Raw genomic sequence first — 19,814 nt, 5'->3', positions numbered from 1 at the left:
GATTGAACCTGGTGACATTCTAAACAGAAAGAGCGCTCAGCCATGTTTGCAGCTATTTCCATCACTTCACGCTGACTCAACAGACATTCTAGACTTCAGAGTGACAATCCTAGAACCTTATTACACAGATTGCTTTGTTAATATTGGAAATTTAAAAAAGGCTTATGAAATTTAATGGTTGTCCCTTGAGTATGTTATATGATTTATAAGAAAAGAAATACAGCCTAACCTTACATTAAGGGAACTACTCAGATGCAAAAAGTCAAGCACTTAGGGAACTGTTGCAGCATCAAGGCCCAAGACTGTATTTATTAATTGTAATGATTGTACAGAAGATATCAAAGACAGCAAACGTAGTGATGTACTGCTAGTTGCATAAGGAAGCATCTAGGTATATCTCACTAAAATCAATTCCTTGGCATTACAGAGGCTTTGGGCATTGGTGCACCTTGATTCATGTGGCACACAAAATAGTTTAGGGTATGTCTGCACAGCAGCTAGGAACATGCTTCCCACCATGGGTAGACAGACACATGCTGGCTCTGCTCAAGTTAGTGTGCTCCACATAGCAGGATGGCCACAGCACCAAAGGCAGCAGCAGGGGCTGGCCACCCAAGTACACACCCACCTGACCCACTGCGTGTTTAGCCACTGCTGCGCCACAGCAGCCACAGTGCTATTTTTAAGTGCACTAGCTAGAGCTAGAGCAGAGCTAGACAGAGTGTCGGTCTCCCCATGCTGAGAATTGCTCTCCCAACTGTTGTGTAGACGTACCCTTAAATCTCCAGACAGCTGAAATACTTGGGGTTTGCTGAGGATTGGCTGGGGGGTGTTCAGTGGCTTGTGATATAAAGGAGGTCAGACTAGATGATCTGGTGGCCCCCTCTAGCATTAAACTCTATGGATATGTCTATACTGCCAAAAAAAAAAAAAAAAAAATGTATGGACTACTTCTTTTCCAGAAAGTTACCCATGCAGCCCTGGGTTGGAGAAAGTTTCAGAGCCCATAGTGTAAGCACAGGGGCCAATTTATCAATTTTTTCTTGCAATGATTTCACCCAGATCTATAACAGCGGAACCTTTTGGTAATAATGGCTTGGGGGGGGGGGGGTGGGGGTTTTTTTTTGGGGGGGGGTGTTGGTCAACAGGAGAATTTTGCTGTAAGCAGAGAGGTTCTCTCTAACTGAAACTAAAATTCATACACTGCAATGCTTTGAAGCAATTCTCGTCTAACATTCCACTTTCCTCTAAGTGAAGTTTCACTAATGTACTGAAGTTAACCAACGGCAGGATCCATTGTGAAATGTATTTTAAAAAAATAATCCTTTTTTAGAAATTCCATATATAAAAAATGACAATTTATTAAAAAACCTTAACAAGTATTTCATTTTTATTTACAAGTGTTTAAAAATAAGATGTATTTATTTCCATTGAAGAAACGCCTCAGATTTTCAAACAGAGATCAGGGCCCTGTTCTACTAGATACTGGACAAACACTGTGTCCCTGCTCCAAATAGATTACAAGTTACCATTTAGCAATATGCAACAGGTGAATAAATGGGAAAACAAGGGGGAGAATATTGACTGAAGGAAAAAAGGTGATAGTGGAGACAGGTGCATTATATAAAGATATAAATGTAAGGGATAAACTAATACAAATATTAAGGAATTTAAAAGCCAATTCATATGTATCATCAAAACTGATACAGAGAAATAAAAACTTGACTGATTAGTTAATATTTGTACAGTGCTTTGAACCCTATGAAGTAATATATAAATCAATATTATTCCAATTAGATTGGCAATGAAACAGATAGAATTTTCAGTGCATTTATAAATATTTAATACATTTTGTTTCAACAATTCGGATGAGATGTACATTTGAATTGTGTGCCTCAAATTATAAAGCTACAAGGCCTTGTGACGTGATTGTTAAGGTTATTTACTGCAGCTCTGCCAAAAGAAAAAGAAAATGGTTTTAAACTAAACATACAAGTTGAAAGTAATTAAGATCTGTTGTTTTAAATGCAAGTGACAGGATCTGTTGTGTCACCATTATGTTTTGTTCCTTGCAAAAGGGGTATCTTTTCATGATCAGGTAAACAATTCTGCAAGATGAGAAGCTGAATTACTTAATACCCATTAATGACACATATCTGTGAGCCTCCTGCTGAGACTACTGTTCTGATAAATGGCACTGGCAGATTATTGGCCCAAAGGCTAATAAGTAGGGCTCAATTCACCCCAGTCCCCAGAGAAGAGGGTAAATTGTCAGAGGCAGTTGTGCTACAGAGGATTAGGATTAATCTCCCAGGGAAGGAGGACAACTATAACCTATAGCAGTGGCTCCACAGGTAGAATGCTGCCATGGATTACACTAAATGGGCATCTCCCCCAGGTGCCTTGACCACATCATCTCCCCAAACCTCACTGTCCACTTTTATGACCATATAACACCAACCGCAGTGATGGAGTTGAGAGCACATTGTCATGATCCAACCCCTCCAAGGCACGTTTTCTGCCACAGACACTGGCATAATCCAGGAGCAAATCCACCCGTCAGCAGCAATTTAACAAATTGGAAGAATAAATCAAATAATAAGGCACAATCAGGAGGCTCAGAAATACCAATATTATTTTTAATAACTTTGACTAAAATTTGTAGTTTGGTTTAAGAATTTTCAGAGAAAAGTACTCAGCAGTATAGATGATATTTTAACATTGTCTATTAGTACCTACAACTAGTCCCATTCCCATCTACACAAAGCGATAACAGTTCTTAACACAATACAGCACAGAAACAGTAATAATTAAAAATAAATAAAAGTGTACTTCATATGAGAAGAGGGATATTTAAGCATGTGAAGCAAGTACTTATTAATTCAGACAACTTCCATTTAATGATATTTCAAGATTCTAATTCTTGAAAGGAATGAAAAAACCCTTGGCTACAGAAACACTTATTCAAAGGGAATTTTTATTTGCCTTTGCTAAATACCATATAATGTGCTCTTATTTCAAAAACATCAATCAAGTTTTATAGATTCGTGATAAATACAGTTGTAATTATAGCTCCCTGAAAATATTCAGCTGTCACATTTACCTTGTCAAAGTAAATAACGCTGTCATTTTAGCTGATGTGTGTGACTTGAGTAAACATTTCAAAGCATGAATTTTACAACAAAATTTCTTCACTTAAACAACTGGTCAAAACTAAATTTACTTCCAACTGCAATTTACTATGCTTATTATTACTCCTAATAAAAATGAACACTTAAACATATTATCTTAAAAGTGCATCATGAAGTGCAGAAATCATGAATTATAAAATGTTTATTAAAGAACATGTCCATTGACCAGACAGCAAAGTGACGTTAATACGGATATATCCCCATCATCATAGCATACAAGCATCTCACAAACAACGAATTTATCCTCATATCAACCCCGTAAGTTAAGGAAATATCATTCCCATTTTAAAGATTAGGAATTGTATCAACTATTTTTCACAACTGAAAAGTGAACAACATTTGAAACTAGTACTTAATATTTAATTAATTAGTTGCACCTAGATGCTCTATTGCTGATCACTGGGTAAAAAATTTCCTCCAAAGTCAAAATTTAACAAAATTTGGGTAATATTGGAGATGGACAAATGTACCTACTGAAAGAAAAAAAAGGAGAGGTTACTTAACTTGTACAGTAACTGGGGTTCTTCAAGATGTGTCCCCCTATGGGTGCTCCACGTCAGGATGCACATACGCCCGTGTGCTCTTGCTTGGAGATTTTCAACAGCAGTGTCTGCAGGTCTGCGCCTGCATGTTCTGACATGAGGGTAATGGGGGCTGGCGTGCCCCCGGGACGATGGGGGAGAGAGGAGAACCCACCACCACTCCAGGTCCTTCTCAATCATGAAAGTCCAATGAGAGACTCTGAGGCCCACTGGCGTACAGAAACCCATTTGGATAGACTGTTGGGGATGCAGACTGTTTTGAACTAGGCTTAGAGACACAGAGAATGTAGTCTTGCATTGGGTGTCACAAATGTACAGGATGCCATGTGACTCAGAAGTTGTAGGCAAGCATTTGCTGTGGTTTGTGGGCTCTATCGTATTTTTATAACAAGGTTGGACATGGTGACAAATCCCTGGGTAAATAGGTTCTGGCAGTGAAGGAGTGCAGAGTGGCCTCGATGAAGTCTCTATATTGAATGGATGAGAGGGTAGACTTTTGCGTTTTAAGCGGAGACTCAGGGCTTTCATGGTTGCTGTCTGAACCTTGAGGAACAAATGTCCTTTCAGGTGCCAATCATCCAGCTAGGGAAAGACTATTCCCATCTGTAGCCATGGAGTGTGCGGCCTTGTTGGTGACATCGAGCAATGGTTGAAGAGATGCTTTGGCAACCGTCTGACATCTGTAATAAGGACCTGAAATTGCTCCCTCTAATCCTGAGGCAGGTGATCAATAAAAGATGTAAATTTAGAATAGTTTGTGAAGTCATACTTTGCCATAAGGGCTTGGTAATTGGCTACTCTGAACTGTAGAGAGATTCTCGGCTTGGTTCTAGTCTCTATGCTTCGAAGGCACCGAGTCCAATGCCAAAGACAGCACCACTCTGTAGGATTTCTCAGTGTGCAACTTCTTGGTTGGTCCCGCAGTTAGTACTGGAAGGAACAGGAGCATCAGCAGTATCCTTACCAGGACATTAGGCTGCCTGAGATCCAGACTGCAGGCATGACTTTCCCCTTTTCTTGTCCCATTCTGGGAAGTCTTTGCCTCTTTGAAGGTTCTGACAGTCCCATAAGGCCCCCAGAATCTTTGCTTATCAAAGAATCGAAGGCCGGAGGCCACTCCAATGTACAGGGGTTTAATTCTGTCCTCCCTCAATTTCCCAGGTCTGCTCTTAAATCCTGAGCAGATCTTACATTTGGTGGGAATGTGGCAGGTCTGACAGGATTTGGAGTCTGAGGTCTTGGGAATAACCCGTACTCAAGGCTAGGGATCAAGGTCCAAGAAGGCCCAAAGTGGGTGACAAAAAAAAGTGGGGGGGGGCCCATGCCCCCCCCCAAAAGTGCTGACTGTGCTAAATTAACTGCAAATGAAGACAAAAAGAAAATACTAAGAAAAAATAAAATGTAAGCAAGAGGAGTAGCCAGCCATGTGACTACCAAAAGCGGATACTGCGACGCTCCATCTCAAGCCCCAGGCAGTTGAGAAGGAACTGGAGTGGCGGTGGGTCCACCCCTCTTTATCTTCCCTTATGTCAGAGCACATGGGCAACCAGGACACAGGCACGGACCCACAGACACTGCTGACGAGACTCTCCAATCAAAAGCTCACAGGCAGAGGCATATCCAAACACGGAGCACCCATAGGTACACTACTCAAAGAATAATGGGCGAATATTTCACAGTTTGGTTACTTTTTACTGAATTCATGGGGAAAAACTTAGAACTCTCTAGTAGTCTTCCAGTTGTACTCATTTTTTTCTCATTAATAATTAATCGTGCTGTTAAACAACAATAGAATACATTTAAATATTTTGGATGTTTTCTACATTTTCATATATATTGATTTCAATTACAACACAGAATACAGAGTGTACAGTGCTTACTTTATATTTATTTTTGATTACAAGTATTTGCACTGTAAAAAAAACAAAAATAGTATTTTTCAATTCACCTAATACAAGTACTGTAGTGCAATCTCTTTATCATGAAGATTGAATTTACAAATGTAGAATTATGTACAAAAAATAACTGCATTCAAAAATAAAACAATGTAAAACTTTAGCACCTACAAGTCCACTCAGTCCTATTCCTTGTTCAGCCAATCGCTCAGACAAAGAAGTTTGTTTACATTTGCAGGACATAATGCTGCCTGCTTCTTGTTTACAATGTCACCTGAAAGTGAGAACAGGCATTCTCATGGCACTGTTGTAGCCAGCATCACAAGATATTTACGTGCTAGATGCGCTAAAGATTCATATGTCCCTTCATGCTTCAACCACCATTCCAGGAGACATGCGTCCATTCTGATGACTGGTTCTGCTCGATAACAATCCAAAGCAGTGCAGACTGACACATGTTCATTTTCATTATCTGAGTCAGATGCCACCAGCAGAACGTTGATTTTCTTTTTTGGTGGTTCAGGTTCCGTAGTTTCTGCATCGGAGAGTTGCTCTTTTAAGATTTCTGAAAGCATGCTCCACACCTCGTCCCTCTGAGATTTTGAAAGGCACTTCAGATTCTTAAAGCTTGGGTCAAGTACAATAGCTATCTTTAGAAATCTCACATTTGTGCTTTCTTTGCGTTTTGTCAAATCTGCAGTGAAAGTGTTCTTAAAATGAATAATAATATGTGCTGGGTCATCATCCGAGACTGCTAGAACATGAAATATGTGCCAGAATGTGGGTAAAACAAAGCAGGGGACATACAATTCTCTCCCCAAGGAGTTCAATCACAAATTTAATTAACGCATTATCTTTTTTAAAAAATGTCATCGGCATGGAAGATGTCCTCTGGAATGGTGACCAAAGCATGAAGGGATATACGAATGTTTACCATATCTGGAACGTAAATACCTTGCAATGGCAACTACAAAAGTGCAATGCAAATGCCTGTTCTCACTTTCAGGTGATGTTATAAATAAGAAGAGGGCAGCATTATCTCGTGTAAATGTAAACAAACTTGTTTGTCTTAGCAATTGGCTGAACAAGAAGTAGGACTGAGTAGAGTTGCAGGCTCAGAAGTTTTACATTGTTTTGTTTTTAAGTGCAGTTATGTAACAAAAAAAAATCTGCATTTGCGAGTTGCACTTCAATGACAAAGATTGCACTACAGTACTTGTATGAGATGAACTGAAAAATACAATTTCATTTATCATTTTTACAGTGCCAATATTTGTAATCAAAAATAATATACACTTTGATTTCAATTACAACACAGAATACAATACATATGAAAATGTAGGAAAAGCATCCAAAATATTTAATACATTTCAATTGGTATTCTATTGTTTAACAGTGTGATTAAAACTGATTAATCGCGATTAATTTTTTTTAATCACAATTAATTTTTTGTGTTAATCACGTAAGTTAATTGCGATTAATCAACAGCCCTACTCATTAATGAAAAATGCAAGCAATTACTAGGTCTTCTTTAGTGTATGTCCTTCTTTTTAGTATTTTGATTTCCAATTATTTACCTTGATATGAAGAGTCCAAAAATATTTTTAAAGAATAATGTCTTCAAAATTAAAAGACAAAAAGGTACATGGAAAATGTTCATGTTCAGGTTCTGATCACAACCACTTGCGACCTTAAATTAAATTGTCATCCTGTTTTACAAGCTTGGTTTTTATTACGCTGAGGCCATAGTTCTATTTCATCATCATCATCACTGTACTACTAAAAACGCATGACTCTACAGAAAATTTTGTAAAGTGGTATGTATTATCCGTTACAAAAAAACACGATACACTAGGGATTAAATACTGGGTTAATGCAGTAAACCCACAGCATTCACAGCTTTGCAGATCAACCATTTACTCCACCTGCACAATTAAGAACACTGCTGACATTTCAGCCACATAAATCCTGTGTGATGTTACACAAGTCACTTAACTCTGCCTCAATTTCCCCAACCGTAAAATGGGGATAATGCTTCTTACCCACCTTTGTAAAGCACTTTTGCGGACTTGGAATTGGAAAATTCTATATAAATAGCAACAAATGTTACTTAAAGTTGACCTGCAAACCAAGTTTTTACTTTCAAAAGTTCCTGGAATTTCTAAAAAGAAAAATAATCAATTTCTCTCTCACCTGCATGAACTTACTACTCTTCAGTATCTTAAGTAAAAGACTAAAACAGTAAAACTCCACTGACCTTTTCCTTAACGTTGACTCACAAACCTTGACCACTCTGATAACCTCTTTAACAGTACGTCGGAAATCATGCATTCTTGCTGCCACTAGAAGAGCTAGAGAATGAGCAGAGAAAGTCAGTGACAAAGGTATTTAAGCAAAGCAAAGAAAAAGAAAGAAGAAAACACCTAGCCATACAAGTGTACTCTATCTCTGTTCTCAACTTCAGTTAAAGAACAGCAAATGCTAAAGTTCAGCTGTATACTTGAATTCAGGTGATTATGTTGAATTGTACAAACTCTGCTTCCCATTCAATAAAATTAAGCTGGCAAAATGTGTTCTGTAAAATTCTATGCTTTAGTTGGGTTTGGCAGCCAAAGTGAGCTACTCAAATATAACACAAGAATATAGAATTGTTCCACACATAAAAGAATGTATTTTTTTTCAGTAGCAATCTGGTCTTCATCAATAAATTGCTCTCCTAGAATCTTTACCAGAAGCCAAAAATAAGATATAGATTCCATCTAGGTAGTTGTCAGTACCAGTAAAAGATTATTTCCTATTATTACTATTTGTATTTCGGTAGTACCCAAGGGCTCATGGAATCGGGACTCCATGGTATTAAATGATATACCAATGCAGAGGAAGACATGGTCCCAGTCCTAAAAAGTTTACACTCGGATTTGAAACACGACACAAAACTAAGTGTCACAGACAGTAAAAGAGAGGGTGAGGGTACCAAGAAGACTGTGTGGTCACATGGGTTATCTGTGTGTTCTGCATTATTGCCAAAAAACCTTTTCTTTTACATATGTACACACTTAAAATTTGCAAATAATGCAAAGTGTTCAGATAACCTATGCAACCAAACAAACTTCTTGATACCCTCACCATATCAGCTATCCCTGACTCAACCTAACCTAAGTTGCTGGATTTTTTGTAGGTATTAGAGCAGGGGTCGGCAACCTTTCAGAAGTGGTGTGCCAAGTCTTCATTTAGTCACTCTAATTTAAGGTTTCGTGTACCAGTAATACATTTGAACATTTTTAGAAAGTCTCTTTCTATAAGTCTATAATATATAACTAAACTTTTCTTGTATGTAAAGTAAATAAGGTTTTTAAAATGTTTAAGAAGCTTCATTTAAAATTAAATTAAAATGCAGAGCCCCCCGGACTGGAGGCCAGGACCCGGGCAGTGTGAGTGCCACTGAAAATCAGCTTGCATGCTGCTTTTGGCATGCGTGCCATAGGTTGCCTACCCCTATATTAGAACATAAATGGGTCTCTTGCAAAGAAGTGTGAAGAAGGAAAAGGTAGCATTCTTATAGATTAGTTCAGGGAGGGCACTTCATGCATGTGGGGCAGCATAAAAAAAATGCATGTAGATATTTGTGAAAAAGAGGAGAAAAGGGAGGTCAAAGTTAGTATCACTGGCAAGTTAGAGGGGACGGGGACTATGCAATGGGGAATAAAGTTCATTAAGAAAGCAGGGACAGGTTAATGAATGGTTTCAAAGGTGAGGACAAAAAGCTTGAATTTGCAGAGTCAGTAGAGGGATTTCAAATGAGAAGAAGGAGTGACATGGGCAGAGCAACAGGCAAGGAAGATGATCTTAGCAACTGTATTTTGCAGATACACCTCTACCCCGATATAACACTGTCCTCGGAAGTCAAAAAATCTTACAGTGTTATAGGTGAAACAGCATTATATCGAACTTGCTTTGATCCTCCAGAGCGCGCAGTCCCGCCCTCCCGGAGTGCTGCTTTACCGCGTTATATCCAAATTCGTGTTATATCAAGTCGCGTTATATTGGGGTAGAGGTGTATTAGAGTGAGTGATATGGATACCAGAGAGAAGGGTAGAGTAAACAAACTGCAAGAACATGAGGGCCTGGAACAAAAGTCTTCGCACCATGGACAGAAATAAAAGGTTGAATTTTGGAAATGCTTTGGATGAAGTTGCTGGATTTGAACATGGCTCTGCACGTTTAGAGTATAAGAGCAAAGGGTATCTAACAACATCTCAGCTAAGAGAAAAAAAGTCACCATCTGATGGCTAAACCCAAAACAGAGCCTTTTTATATAGCAAATCAGATTGGCACTTTATGTGCTAAACAATTTACACCAGATTTTAGATACCTGCTCCACAGAGCCCCGATGGTCGGCGTCCTGTGTGCATCCAGTCTCTTTTCATCCTCTGTAATAATCTTAGAGCTGTCATTGATACCTTCTGGTTCTTATCTCCAAATTCTAGCATGTGCGCAAAACGAGGAATATATAAACATGGATCTGCAACACAATAAAATACAATTATTTCTAAACATGACTTTTAGCTTTTGAAACATGCACCTTGAACAAGTGTACCACAGACATCATTCCATAGTTGATTTGCTATGTATCTCAGTAACAAAAAACTCTTAAAATACTTTTTTTTTTTTTTTGGGGGGGGGGGGGGAGAGAGACTGGATCATTTGACCTGGTTATTCTTTAGAACCACCTTTTTAATCTCTGTACCAATTAGCAGCTAAAACACTAATCCTTTTTTCTTTACAGTTAAACATTTTTAAAGTATCACCATAGTGTATTCCACATATACAGTACTTTTAGGCCACAGTTCTGCAATGACTTGTGTATGTGCCTAACTTTATGCATATGATGAACATTAATGGGTGACTCCACACATGCGTTAACTCAAGCATCTGCAAACGTATTTGCAGGATTGGGGGGATAATTTAGATCCAAACTTTTTAACATTCACCGGTATAGCAACATATATACTAACTTATGGGCGTCTGTACCTGACTATAAATTACTCTTTGAAACACAATTAATCTGTTTAAAAATAAAATATTACTACCAAAAGTCTACACATATCTCCAAATTTAACCAGCTGCAGTTCCTTAATCAAAATTCCATATTCACAGATTCATACTCCAGCAATACAAAAAGCTGTTTATCAGGCACACTGAAGCAGATCTTCAGCTGGTTTAAATGTCATTGACTTCAATGGAGCTAAGATAATTTACACCAAATGAGTATCTGCCCCTCTACGTATAAGATAATTTCAAATTTTGGTGTTATCAGCTATAGACTAATAGAACAGCAAAAAGCTGGGTGGTTGCTTTACCTAAACCAACTTCTAGTTTATCAAATAGAATCTTTTAAAAGCTATGCTTTATACTTGTTTACTCTCTTTTTCCGGGGTATCAATTTCTCATTTCCTGGAAGCCTCTTATCACTTGACCCAAAATCTATGGGGTATGGTAAATTGTTAACTATTACACTCAACTCAATTTCCTTAGCGGATTCCCCATTTGGGCACTTTAACTGATAAAGATGGTATTTCTGCTGAAAACATTAATTTACATAGTCTTACAGATTTGCAATTAATCAAACCAGTTACATTTTACTACTAAGTTCAAACAATGGATATCCTGTTGCCATTTCCAATTACCAGGATTGTACTACACACCAACAGACTTGCAGCCTTTCCATTTAAAAGACTGCATATTTTACTTTAAAGCAAAAACTTCCAGACATAAGTATTTCTCCCAAAGAATTTTGAAATTACAAAATGGAATCAACTAGTAAACATGATTATAACTAAAACAATAGAAATATTAACTCCCTAAAGGCAATTAGTAAGGAAACAGAATCATTCCCACTGTTCTCCAATCATCATCCATATCACATCTAACATCAGGGATGCCTATTTAACTTAATGTATTTTAAGCTGTCTATCACCAAAAAGTAACTGGCCTGTCTGAAAGAATACACCAGGGAAATCTACCTTCAAATCCTTCAGTTAAAAAAAAACACCACCACCACTATAAAGTTCTTTCAAAACTATGGTCTCATTGTTAAATATGGCGTTTTTTTTTTTAAAAAACTGTTTAACTCATAATTCAACAAAACATAATGACCCTTTAAAGTGAAAACTCATTTCTCTAGCTTTTTACATTTTCCAATTTCCATTTTACATTATTCCAAAACACCAAAGTCGTTACGGTAATGAGCTGACAATTTCAAAATCTTCTCAAGTTCACTTGGCAGGGTTCATACAAAAGGGCTCAACTTCAATGGATGCTGAAGCCACTCAGCACCTCAGAAAATCAAGGCCTCAAATGAGAGGAGGAATTTATTATTACTTTAAATTCTTCAAAGCATTTTTTCACTATAATTTCTATGAACTGACAAACATTTGCATTGTAGCTTTTCAGGAAATTCTGTTGGCATTCATGCCCACAGATCATTTGACAGAAACTACTAGTTTGTGCTACACATTAATTTACATCTTTAAACTAGCAAAACAATCGGAGTTTTGAAAAGTAGTAAATGCAAATGACTTAAACAAAACTAAAAACTGAAAAGAAGCTCTCCACCAACCGGCAGACTGTAAATGGCTGCAATGCAATATTAAGAGTATAAGAATTAAACGTAGGTCTAGGACGAATGTAAAACCAACTTCTTAATTGGATGCAAACAAGCCGACACATTTTTTAAAAAGTTAAGTTAAAAGTAGAATACTGCGGTTCTTTCACTCATTCTAAATAAATGCATTGATACTGCAGACTGCTCCAGGCCGGCAGAACTCTGCTCCCATACAGAGCCCTATTGACTTCAGGGAAATTCCATGCATTTGCAGGGGCCATTCTGAGCCGAACAGCTTGCAGAATCAGGGCGAAAGCTAGTAGTTATGTTTATTTATTCTACTACTCAATGTGCACTCAGAAAGAACTTCATACTCTTCAGAAAGTTTCCCGTATCCTTCCTTCCTATCCTACCTTTGTCATGACACCACTGCTTTCAATAGTATCCATCAAAATAGATAACAGAAATGTCAGGGTGAAAAACGAAGTGGCCACAAAATTTCAAAATCATCATTACGAGCAAGAATCGCTGGATCATACAAAAACAGAGAGGGCATAAATGTGTGGTGTGTGAACAGTTACTGTAATACAGTGTGCTTCTGGAGGTTAATAACAGGCCTTGTTCAGAAATGACTGCTGCTCTATCACCCCCCACACCACCCCCCAAAAAAACCCCACAGAAAATATGGCAAAACTATAATCCAGTGAAGCACTAGAAATCAAACTCAGAGGTGATGGCAATAGTGGTGCAAGTTACACTCTGGTAACTCCTCAGGAGCAGGAGTGTAATACCCCAGGTGCAGAAGGATGATGGGTGGGGGTGTAGCTGGGGAAACAACCAACAGATTTGGCGTTTAAGATAAAGCCCCACAGTTGCCTTTCCTGCTACAACCCCACCCTTACACTGTCTGTCTGTGTGCAGGATACTCCAGCTTCCACGCACTCGGAAGGTAGCCCAAGTGTCTGCTGCAGTGCTGACTTGCATTCTGAATATCCCTCACTGCTTTTACCACCGGGGCAACTTCATGTTTTGTCTGTGCTCTTGTTGCTCCGAAAAGTTCAAACCCTGGAGGGAGAAAGGGCCTGACAGCAAGCAGCTTTGCGCGCAAGGCGGCTGCAGAAGGCCTTGGGGCGCCCTCGCTCGGTCCGGCTGGGAACGGCTGGCTGCACAGAAACAGGATCTCAGACTCAGACCCAGCCCCCTCCCGTCTTCCCAACCATTTCCATAATCATGGCTTCTGACTCCACGGAGCAGCCTGCCGTGCAAACTTTCCCAGCTCGGTGCGGGCGGAAGGACGCCTGGTGAGGGCAGCAGGTACAGTGACTCCGACTTTTTGGGTGGTCTGGGGCAGGCTGGGTCTCTGCAGCGCTCCCCCGCTGCTGGGCAGCAGCCGAGTCCCAAACTGCAGTGGTGCTGTGCCTCTGCGTGGCACCTCTGCCTTGCCTGCTAGGGCTCCCTCTCTGCAACATGTCAGACTTGCTCGGCTGCGGCAAGTAATGCCCGGGATCGGGAAGAAAACAAAAGCCTCGCCGGCTCTATGTGCGCGGGCTTGGCGGGAGGAGGGAGGCTTTCAGGAAGAAAAGTCGCTCCGATCGCCAGCTCTGCCCCCATCTGTTTACTGCCTTCCTGATTCACCTTGGCTCAGCATCAGAGCCCGAGTCACGCCAAGCCGAGAGCTGCTCTCGGCAGGGGGAGACGCTGCAGCTGGGGGCTCTCCCGGGGAAGTTGAAGGCAGGCTGCGGATGGCCGTGGGGCTGGGTTTACTTTTGCAGAGGGCTGGAGGGAAGTTGGCGGGGTAGGTCCCCACTGCACCGGGGGCGGGGGGTTGCTCGTGTAAGGCTCCCCCCGCCTCTGGGGGTGAATTTGGGGCATCGGTACATTTGGCTCCATTGCAGCCTTTCCTGGGCGGTGGAGTTTGGCTCCCTGTAATTTTCCCAAGCGGCTGGGGGGTGGGGGTGGCGGGGGAGGAGGGCGAGCTGGTGGGTAGGAGGGAGCGGAGAAGAATGACATATTGTCTGGGAAGGGAGGGAGCCCGGCCTCCCCGGGGCCCGGGCCCCGGCGCTCCCCATTGGAGCAGGCGGGCGTGACGCGCGGGGCCGCGGCTGGCTATTTGAGGCAGGAGGCGGAGGGAAGCCGACACACACACACGGTGGGGGCAGCGCACACGCGTGAGGACACGGGCGCCCGGCCCCGCTGCTGGCTGAAGCCGCCGGGCTGCAGAACCACAACCGCGCAGGGAGGCGGCCCCAAGGGCAGCGCCCGCTGATCGCCGGGGAGACGGGCCGAGCGGCCCTGGCCTTTCAGCTGCGCGGGACGCGGACCCTCACCCCGGCCCCGTGGGCATCTGCTCGGAGCGGGACTGAATCTGGGAAAGTTTTGTTCCGCAGGCAGCGCGGCGGGATTTACAGCAGCCGCCCCCTCCCGTGGTGGGGACTAGACACCGGGGGCAGGGGTTGTTCGGCCCTTGTTTAAATACTGGGGCTGGGAACTTGCTGGTCTCTCTGCAGATGTTTAACCCTTGCCCGGAAGAAGGATCCGAGTCGCCTTTCAAAGAGGATCCAATGGTTGGCAGCAGCTCAGCGCGGGCTGGGCTTTAACTCTTGGAGGCTTTCTGGATTGACTCTGCTGCTCCTCCTTTTGGGGAAACTCTTTGCCTGTATCCCTCCTGGGGTCTTCCTTTGCAACCCTGCCTGTGGTCTTGAGGCTGAGATCTTCAAGCAAAGGTGAGCACTGGCACTCATGCACTACTGCATCATTCTGCTCCCCAGAAAAGGTGCTGGGGGCTTTTGAGCAAGAGCTGCAGTTTAAAATCTTAAGTATCCAGGTAGTGGGACTTGACTTTAGAATAGCTGTCCTCTTGCTCATGCCACTGCCCCATGGCTGCCTCAATGGCAGGATCATGAAGTGTTTGACTTTCTTTCTTCTGCTTCCAGAGACCTTAAAGAAGTCCAAAAAGAGCGTGAGGTCAAACGGCAAGGGGCCAGCATGCTATGAGATAGTGCCCCTGTCCCTGAAGAAGAAGATGGCTGCAGAGCTTTACCCTGCCAGTGCTAACACCAATATTGCAAACAGTAATAACGCTGCTGCTGCCGCTGCTGCTGCCAATAGCAAGAAAAACGCCCTTCAGCTTCAGCAGAGTGCCCAGCCACCGCCACCACCGCAACTGCAAAACCTGAACAACAACAATTTGGAGAGCTCCAACTGGCAGTCCTTCCACCCCACCCTGCGGGAGAGGTAAGAGCCAGCCCGGCCAGAGTGCACAGCATTTGGGCAGCCCTTGCCCCCCACCACCCAGAGAACTACAGGGCAGGAGCCAGTCCCATGGCCATCCCCCTTCTGTGGCAAAGGCAGGAAACGTGGGCTGTTTAGCAATGAGCAGCCCTGCCAACCCAGATTGGGTGGGAGGAGAAAGTACGGCTCCCCAAGCCAAAAGACAGCGAGTTGTGGCAGTCACAGGCCCCCTGCAGCCTAAAAGGAGTTTAAGTATTGTATCTGCATATTGGCCACATTCTGCCCTCAACTCACTTGTGCAACCACCGACTCCACAGTGAAAGAAAGTATCCCACTGTACAAGCTGTAGCAAAGGGATGGAGTAGACACGTACTGAAACCAGGACTTGATTTATGTAGCATTAGGTTGCATTGTGGTATCAGGTGATAAACTTGGCAAATCTAATTTGGTTTCTCCTTTCCTGTTACTTTCAGGAACGCATTGATGTTCAATAACGAACTTATGGCTGATGTACATTTTATCGTAGGCCCCCTGGGGGCATCAAAGAAAGTTCCTGCCCATAAGGTTTGTGCAGTTGTTTTTTTTTCCTTCTTCCCTCTTCTGCTAGGGTCGTGGAGTTAACTTGTCTAATTATGATATTGTCTGATCTCCAAAGTAAAGAAATAACTTTATATATCTTAATTATAATGGGACAGTTTAAGGGATTTCTGTTTGAATTGAAGCTTTTAAGTTTTCCCCCAGTATCTCTTCTGTCAGCTAGTATGTTTAATTACCACAGATACATACTAAAGACATACATGTTTTTTTTTTTTTTAACAGTATGTTTTGGCAGTTGGTAGCTCTGTCTTCTATGCTATGTTTTATGGTGATCTTGCAGAGGTCAGATCTGAAATCCATATACCAGATGTGGAACCTGCAGCCTTTCTAATCTTATTAAAGTAAGTGGTCATTACAACTCACCACAGGATGTGTAGACACTAAAAGTGGTTTATAAACATCTTTAAAATCTTTTAAATGGCACCTAGGAACATGCAGCTATTACGCTTTATTAAATGTGCTGACAAATGTTGAATGATGTCAAATTGCTACTTGTCAGTTATGACAATGGTAGCTTAATCTCTCACGATTTATGTCGCTTTTAAAAGTACTTGTTTTTTATTCTGTTTAGGTATATGTATAGTGATGAAATTGACCTGGAAGCTGACACAGTGCTTGCTACTCTGTATGCTGCCAAGAAGTATATCGTCCCAGCCTTAGCAAAGGCTTGCGTCAATTTTCTGGAGACTAGTTTAGAGGCTAAAAATGCTTGTGTTCTGCTGTCTCAGAGCAGACTCTTTGAGGAGCCAGAATTGACGCAGCGCTGCTGGGAAGTAATTGATGCTCAAGCAGAAATGGCATTGAAATCAGAAGGCTTCTGTGAAATTGATCAACAAACACTAGAGATCATTGTAACCAGGGAAGCACTAAACACTAAGGAGGTGGTAGTTTTTGAGGCTGTTCTTAATTGGGCAGAGGCTGAATGCAAAAGACAAGGCCTACCAATTACACCAAGGAACAAGAGGAATGTATTAGGAAAAGCTTTATATTTGGTGCGGATTCCAACTATGACTTTGGAGGAGTTTGCCAATGGAGCTGCTCAATCTGACATCCTTACCCTTGAGGAAACGCATAATATATTCTTATGGTATACAGCTGCAAATAAACCCAAGCTAGAATTTCCACTGACAAAAAGAAAAGGACTTGTACCTCAAAGATGCCATCGATTTCAATCCTCCGCATATCGTAGTAACCAATGGAGGTACAGAGGTCGCTGTGACAGTATCCAATTTGCTGTAGATAAAAGGATATTCATAGCCGGACTAGGCTTGTATGGATCAAGCTGTGGTAAAGCTGAATACAGCGTCAAAATTGAACTTAAACGTCTAGGAATTGTTCTTGCTCAAAATCTGACAAAGTTTACCTCTGATGGATCCAGTAATACTTTCTCTGTGTGGTTTGAACACCCTGTGCAGGTTGAGCAAGACACATTTTACAACGTAAGTGCCATTCTTGATGGCAATGAACTTAGTTATTTTGGGCAAGAGGGAATGACTGAAGTACAATGTGGAAAAGTAACATTCCAATTCCAGTGCTCCTCAGACAGTACCAATGGAACTGGAGTACAAGGAGGACAAATACCTGAACTCATTTTCTATGCATGATGCATTTCACTTTGATTGTATTCCAGTACTGCTATTCACACTAAAGGATGTTTTGATTACCACAAACCTCTACAGCAGTGTGGAATGTTACACTACTTACTTATCTACTACATCAGGCTATCAAAATAAGTGAAGGAATGCTCTTGAATTTAATCTTATTTTATTTATTCATAAGATATTTGACTTAATTAAACCTGCAACATGCAGAAAAATGTTAAATTCTGCACGTAATGTGCATTTATTTTGTATATAGATAACTAACTTGCAGACTGCAGCTGACGTAAGCAGGATGTTCTAAACTAGAGCAGTTTATGAATCTGTGAAATATAAAACATTTTTACTTGCCCTAAAACCTGTGTACTTGATCATTGCTGATTTTATGGCTAGTGACCATGTTAATATCTCTGTAGTACAGTTTAGTGGTGGGATTCCTATGAAAATGATAAACAGAACATTCAGACTACTGTGTGTGACTATAAAAGGCATAACTATCAGCACAAATATAGAGATAGCTTTGCAAGGTAACTAAAGCTCTCCACAAACAGGCGGACTATACAGTTTCTTCCCTCCTCTGAGGTAAATGTATAAGGAAGCACCGTTTTCTTAAACTTCCGTGACAAAGCAGAAAGGTTTGAGCGACTGCAAAGCTGATTTAAAAACATATCCTAAGCTTTTATTTGAAACCTTACAAGCTTTCATTCAGATTAAGTTCTCTACAGCTACTGCATTTGCTCTTTGTGGAGTTAGGGAAGCTTTAGATTAAACTGACATCTGTCCCATTTTCAAGTAAGTTGCAACAGACTGGCCTAATGTCTTGGCCCTTGTCTACACATAGTTAAAAACAGATTTGTTAAATTGGTACAGAAACTGTGTGTGGACTAGGATAATTAGAAACCAATGTATGAAGTAAGAACTTTGACTCAGTTTTATATAGATTTGGTAAAAGTTACAGTACTAAGCCACATTTAAATGCAGCTTAAATTTGTAGGGTTTTTATATATCTACAAAAACCCACTGAAGGAGCAAAGAACTGAAATATATCAATAATTAAACTGCCCAAATTCAGGTGCTAGCTTGAGAGAGATATAGTCTGGTAAAAATAATCTTAAGTAATACATTTAAAATTCCTGATGATGAGGGAGGAAGCCATCTAAACAGGCTGCACACCCAGAGCGCCCTCTGCTTTTTTTATACAGCTAACGGGTGAAATAATCTCTCAAATGTACTTCATCACTTATTTACACCTGCTGAGCAAATTCGAGGATACAGACTACAAAAATGACTGAAGTAGCTTTTTCTAGCATTAGAGATTAGGCAGTTGAAAATATTTACTGTGTACTAGAAGCAGTACCCTTTTCTCATCCTTTTAGCAGTGACCTTGGAAAAAGTACAAAACAGGGATTAGAGATTTTTTTTTTTTTTCCTGGTGTAAAAAGTACCAGTAATATTTAGTTTAAAAGCTTGCTTGTTTTCCAGACAAGTATTTACTGGCTGCTGTAAGACAATTCAATTCAAATACAAACTATAATACAGGACTTCCTGTTCTGGCTTTAGAAACTGCAGTGAAAATTCTGAGGGTGCCGGATTTCCACTGCAAAAATCGGAGGGAGAATATTCTTTTCATCAAGTATTAAGATATGCAGAGTGAACTGGCCCTGTGACTTGGCTGATACTCCATGATCACTGAACTCAATAATTGGACAGGTGATGCTTAGTTTCTAGGGAGAGCAATGTTCTCAAGTGCTCCTCAATGGCTAGCTGTAAGTAGCCTGTTCATTGATGACAAAAAAAAAAAATCTCTCAGTCCATCAATGCAGAGTAAAAGCTATTAAGAGTTTGAAGAAATACAGGAGAAATACTAGAATAAAGAGGCGGGTAACAGTCATGTGATGCCCTTATGAACCAATCCCTTTAACTGGAGTTAGTAAGGTTTTCTGTGGCTGACAGTCTGCCAGGCTTGAAAAAGTACTGAAATGCATACACCGCTGTCTGGAGCTGCTACTACTAAAAGCAGATCTTAATATATGTTAGATTAAAAACTGTTTTCATACAACATAACCTGTGCTTATTTCAACCGCCACTTTTTAAAAAAATAATAGTTTAAGCAAACTGATTACTAACATTCTCTCAAAATAAAGCTCCTCATTTTC

General features: G+C 40.9%; 2 protein-coding genes across 6 annotated transcripts in view; one reads left to right on the top strand and one right to left on the bottom strand.

The window, feature by feature from the left end:
* BRF1 (BRF1 RNA polymerase III transcription initiation factor subunit) overlaps positions 1-19,814 on the bottom strand; it is a 230,182-nt gene that overhangs the window by 118,427 nt on the left and 91,941 nt on the right. For both annotated transcript variants that reach the window (XR_004645421.1, XM_034767834.1), the window contains exons 6-7: positions 10,001-10,150; positions 7,886-7,979 (exon numbers count right to left, since the gene is read on the bottom strand). Coding sequence is in view for 1 of the 2 variants with exons in the window: in XM_034767834.1 (XP_034623725.1) it covers positions 7,886-7,979; positions 10,001-10,150 (244 nt within the window). In the remaining variant the exon portion in view is untranslated. The remainder of the gene's footprint in view (positions 1-7,885; positions 7,980-10,000; positions 10,151-19,814) is intronic.
* BTBD6 (BTB domain containing 6) lies at positions 13,427-18,668 on the top strand. Of its 4 annotated transcripts, XM_034767837.1 has the most exons (6): positions 13,427-13,546; positions 14,740-14,955; positions 15,166-15,466; positions 15,937-16,027; positions 16,283-16,401; positions 16,632-18,668. In XM_034767837.1, exons 3-6 carry the CDS (start codon positions 15,255-15,257, stop codon positions 17,662-17,664), a joined length of 1,455 nt encoding a protein of 484 aa, XP_034623728.1. In that variant the 5' UTR covers positions 13,427-13,546; positions 14,740-14,955; positions 15,166-15,254; the 3' UTR covers positions 17,665-18,668. The 4 variants fall into 4 exon arrangements, with proteins under 4 accessions (XP_034623728.1, XP_034623726.1, XP_034623729.1 ...); XM_034767835.1 differs by having other exon boundaries at positions 14,740-15,466; XM_034767838.1 differs by lacking the exon at positions 14,740-14,955 and having other exon boundaries at positions 13,439-13,546.

Source organism: Trachemys scripta, chromosome 4, assembly GCF_013100865.1.
Source record: "Trachemys scripta elegans isolate TJP31775 chromosome 4, CAS_Tse_1.0, whole genome shotgun sequence".
NCBI classification, from domain to species: Eukaryota; Metazoa; Chordata; order Testudines; family Emydidae; genus Trachemys; species Trachemys scripta.
Note: the sequence above shows the minus strand (reverse complement) of the source record. Positions and strands in the feature narration are given on the sequence as shown.

Excerpts from the sequence above, each read along its gene's own strand:
- BTBD6 (XM_034767835.1), top strand. The coding sequence starts at position 15,096 with ATGCCACTGCCCCATGGCTGCCTCAATGGCAGGATCATGAAGTGTTTG. Across the intron at positions 15,467-15,936 it reads CACCCCACCCTGCGGGAGAG|GAACGCATTGATGTTCAATA; the intron begins GTAAGAGCCAGC and ends TGTTACTTTCAG. Across the intron at positions 16,028-16,282 it reads AGAAAGTTCCTGCCCATAAG|TATGTTTTGGCAGTTGGTAG; the intron begins GTTTGTGCAGTT and ends TTTTTTTAACAG.